At 38.2% G+C, this 3,274-nt stretch overlaps 1 protein-coding gene across 2 annotated transcripts; it reads right to left on the reverse strand.

Annotated features, from left to right (window-relative positions):
- LOC133067295 (olfactory receptor 4K15-like) lies at window positions 1-2,513 on the reverse strand. 2 transcript variants are annotated; one of them, XM_061158447.1, is made up of 2 exons: window positions 1,535-2,441; window positions 1-38 (listed from the first exon to the last, which is right to left on the reverse strand). In XM_061158447.1, exons 1-2 carry the CDS (start codon window positions 2,439-2,441, stop codon window positions 1-3), a joined length of 945 nt encoding a protein of 314 aa, XP_061014430.1. The 2 variants fall into 2 exon arrangements, with proteins under 2 accessions (XP_061014430.1, XP_061014429.1); XM_061158446.1 differs by lacking the exon at window positions 1-38 and having other exon boundaries at window positions 1,497-2,513.
- Between the last annotated feature and the right edge of the window lie 761 nt (window positions 2,514-3,274).

Raw genomic sequence — 3,274 nt, forward strand, 5'->3', positions numbered from 1 at the left:
TCATAAATCAGACCCTTTCTGAGGCCTTGGATAGTGATCTTGGAAGAACTGCAAGCAGAGAGAGAAAATTCATATCTAGGGTAAAATTTCATTCCTGTAAAGACAAATCACTACCACCTGTGGAGGAGGAGGTCTGATGTAATTAACTTGCCACTGAATGGCAAGTTCTCAATATCAATCTCTTCTACTTACAAGTAAAGTTTTAAGAGTAGTTGTGATAGCAGTCAAAAAGCCTTAATGAAAGGGAATCCAATGCTTCAGGGTATATGTTAGTTGCTTAGTTTTGTCTAGCTCTTTGCGAACCCATAGACTCTAGCCTGCCAGGGTCCTCTGTCCATGGAATTCTCCAGGCAAGAATACTGAAGTGGGTAGCCATTCCCTTCTCCAGGAGATCTTCCCAACCCAGGGATAGAACCCGGGTATCCTGCATTCCAGGGAGATCCTTTACCATCTGATCCATAGCCTAAATTCCAGCTGATTCATGTCTCCATTATGTAAGCACTGAGGGGATACAGAACCAAAGTTGGCTAACAGATTATCCTTTCCCCAGACCTTAACTGCCTTCTCTATGGAGAATGGTGTATAATGAACATTGATGTAAGAACAGTGAATGAGAGAAATTGTGATTTTTTAAATGGTGGGAAATCCTAGTCACATGTTAATTCATGGTCAGGAACTCAATTTGGAATAAGTCCCAAAAGGGTCCTACAATCTGCTTTTCAAATGGTGGGTGGTGCTCAGTTGCAGAGTACAAAATTTTCCTCCAGAACCCTTAGAGTTATCATTGCTGCTCATCTATTTGACCTTCTTAGTGAATCCCATAATTACCTTGTGTCTTGTGAATGCTTCCATTTAATTGGAATTCATGGTCCATATGACCCAAATGGCAGGGAAATTTACAAGGAAAAATGGAGCTGGTGGAGGAACCCCTTGAAAACTAACAATCCAATGATAAGTCACCAAACAACTGACTCAGAACAGTATTCACAATATTCTACTGCAATAGTAGGAGAGTGAACATAAAACGGCAAAACAGAAAGTACATGTCACTATTCCAATTTTGAAAAGTTGTTTTAAAACAGTGCATTGCCTTATTTATACACAGTAAAAATAATTCCGTTCATTGTGGCATAAACATACTTTTCCACCCAAAGACGGCCCAATGTATTTACACTTTATAAAGTTAAAGACATTGTACCATTGACATCATAGTCAATAGCTTTTTATCTTAAAACAAATTTAAATTTTAAAAATTAAGGAGGAAAGGAAGTCAAAAAGACAAGTAAACATAATAGAAGGAAGAAAAGATGAAAATTGCTAAGGTTTGTTGTATTTTTCATTATCACCATTAACCTTTACTTCAATTTAATCAACGCTTCCACTGGTTAAAATGGTTGGTTTTAACACGACAGTGATTCCATTTGTAAATATGTAGAAACCAGCTACAGTGTTATCAGTCCTGTGAATTTACTTCATTTCCAGAAATACAATATTTCTTATGACCGCAGAACCTGGCCAGACTTCAGATAGCGACTCCTCAGTTTTGACATGGCTGCCTTCATTTCTTTATTCCTTAGAGTATAGATAACTGGGTTTAAAATGGGAGTAAAGATGGTGTAGAACACTGCAAGGACTTTGTCAACTGAATAACCGCTAAAGGGCCACACGTAGATGAAGATGCACGGTCCGAAGAAGAGCGTGACCACAGTGATGTGAGCAGTCAGTGTGGAGCGGGCCTTGGCCATGCTAGCAGAGGAGTGGCTCCTAACTGTGATGAGTATCACAGTGTAGGAAAGAACCAACAGGAGGAAGGAACTCAAAGAAAGAAAGCCACTGTCTGCAACTATTAGTAGGCTGACAACGTAAGTGTCGATGCAGGCCAACTTAGTCACCAGAGGGAGGTCACAGAAAAAGCCATCCACTTGATTAGGCCCACAAAAAGGCAAGTTAACAGTAAAAGCCAGCTGGCTAGTAGTATGGATGAAACCCACACACCAGGAGATGAGTACAAGAACAATACATACACGGCGACTCATGATTGTCATATAGTGAAGAGGTTTGCATATAGCAACGTAACGATCATAAGCCATGGATACAAGAATCACCATCTCACTGCCAGTGAAAAGATGAACAAAAAAAATTTGGGCCAGACAAGCATTAAAGGAAATAGTCTTGCGTTCAACCAAAAAGTCTGCAATCATTTTGGGGGTAGCAAAGGAGGCAACACATATATCTATAAAAGAGAGGTTTGCGAGCAGAAAGTACATAGGGGTATGAAGGTGGGAATCTGAGCTCACAGTGAGGATGATGAGGAAATTGCCCAGCAGTATTGCTAGGTAGAGCAGTGAAAATATGAGAAACAAGAAAGGTTGGAGCTCCTGGGAATTAGACAGTCCCAACAACACAAATTCGGTCACCTGAGAATGATTTGTCTCATTCATTGACTTTGGAAAGGACTTCTCTTTAGTCACCTGAATGTGAGAGAAACAGATATCAATCAGTGTACTGAGCATGGGTTTGATTTTCCAGTTCTGTTTCATACCCTAGGATTCTAGTTTCTATTTATATTTGTATCTAAGTTTTCATACATCATCAAAGATCATATAGAGAGCATAACAACACTATTCAAGAAGGATGGAAGGGAGAGATGTTCAACCAACTGGCATATCCAATTACAGAAATTTAACAAATGTAATAAACTAATTTATAAATGAAATTGAGTATCTGAAAATTTTTTGACATTACAGAAATCCAGTCTAAGAATCTACAGAGACTAAATCATTTTTCTGCAGTAAAGGGCATAAATTCTTTTTGAACTGCTAACACAAAGGAAGATAATTTCACAGACTTAATGTTGACCAAGACAGATACAAAGAGGTGTATACTGTGCTAACCTTTTAAAATAAAGTTCAAAAATAGGTGAAACTAATCTCTAGGGTTGAAAAAGCTTCAATAATGATTGTCCTTAAAGGGAAATTGGGGGCAGAAAATGTAGGAAGGGCCTTCTGAACTGCTGGTGATGTTCTGTTTCTTGATGTGGTTGATAGTTACATAGGAGTATTCACTTTGTGAAAATTTATCAAGATATGTACTTCTGCTCCATGTGCTTTTGAATGTATGTATTATGTGTTCAAAAAATTAAACAGGAGAAGAAAAAGATGGCATTATATTATATGAGAGAGCTCATAGGAACTCATTGACTTGAATAATTAAATCTTATTCCTTTCCCTATTGAGTTACAGATTATCCCAACTAAAACACAAAACCACAGCAA

This window comes from Dama dama, chromosome 12 (assembly GCF_033118175.1).
Source record: "Dama dama isolate Ldn47 chromosome 12, ASM3311817v1, whole genome shotgun sequence".
Lineage (NCBI taxonomy): Eukaryota > Metazoa > Chordata > Mammalia > Artiodactyla > Cervidae > Dama > Dama dama.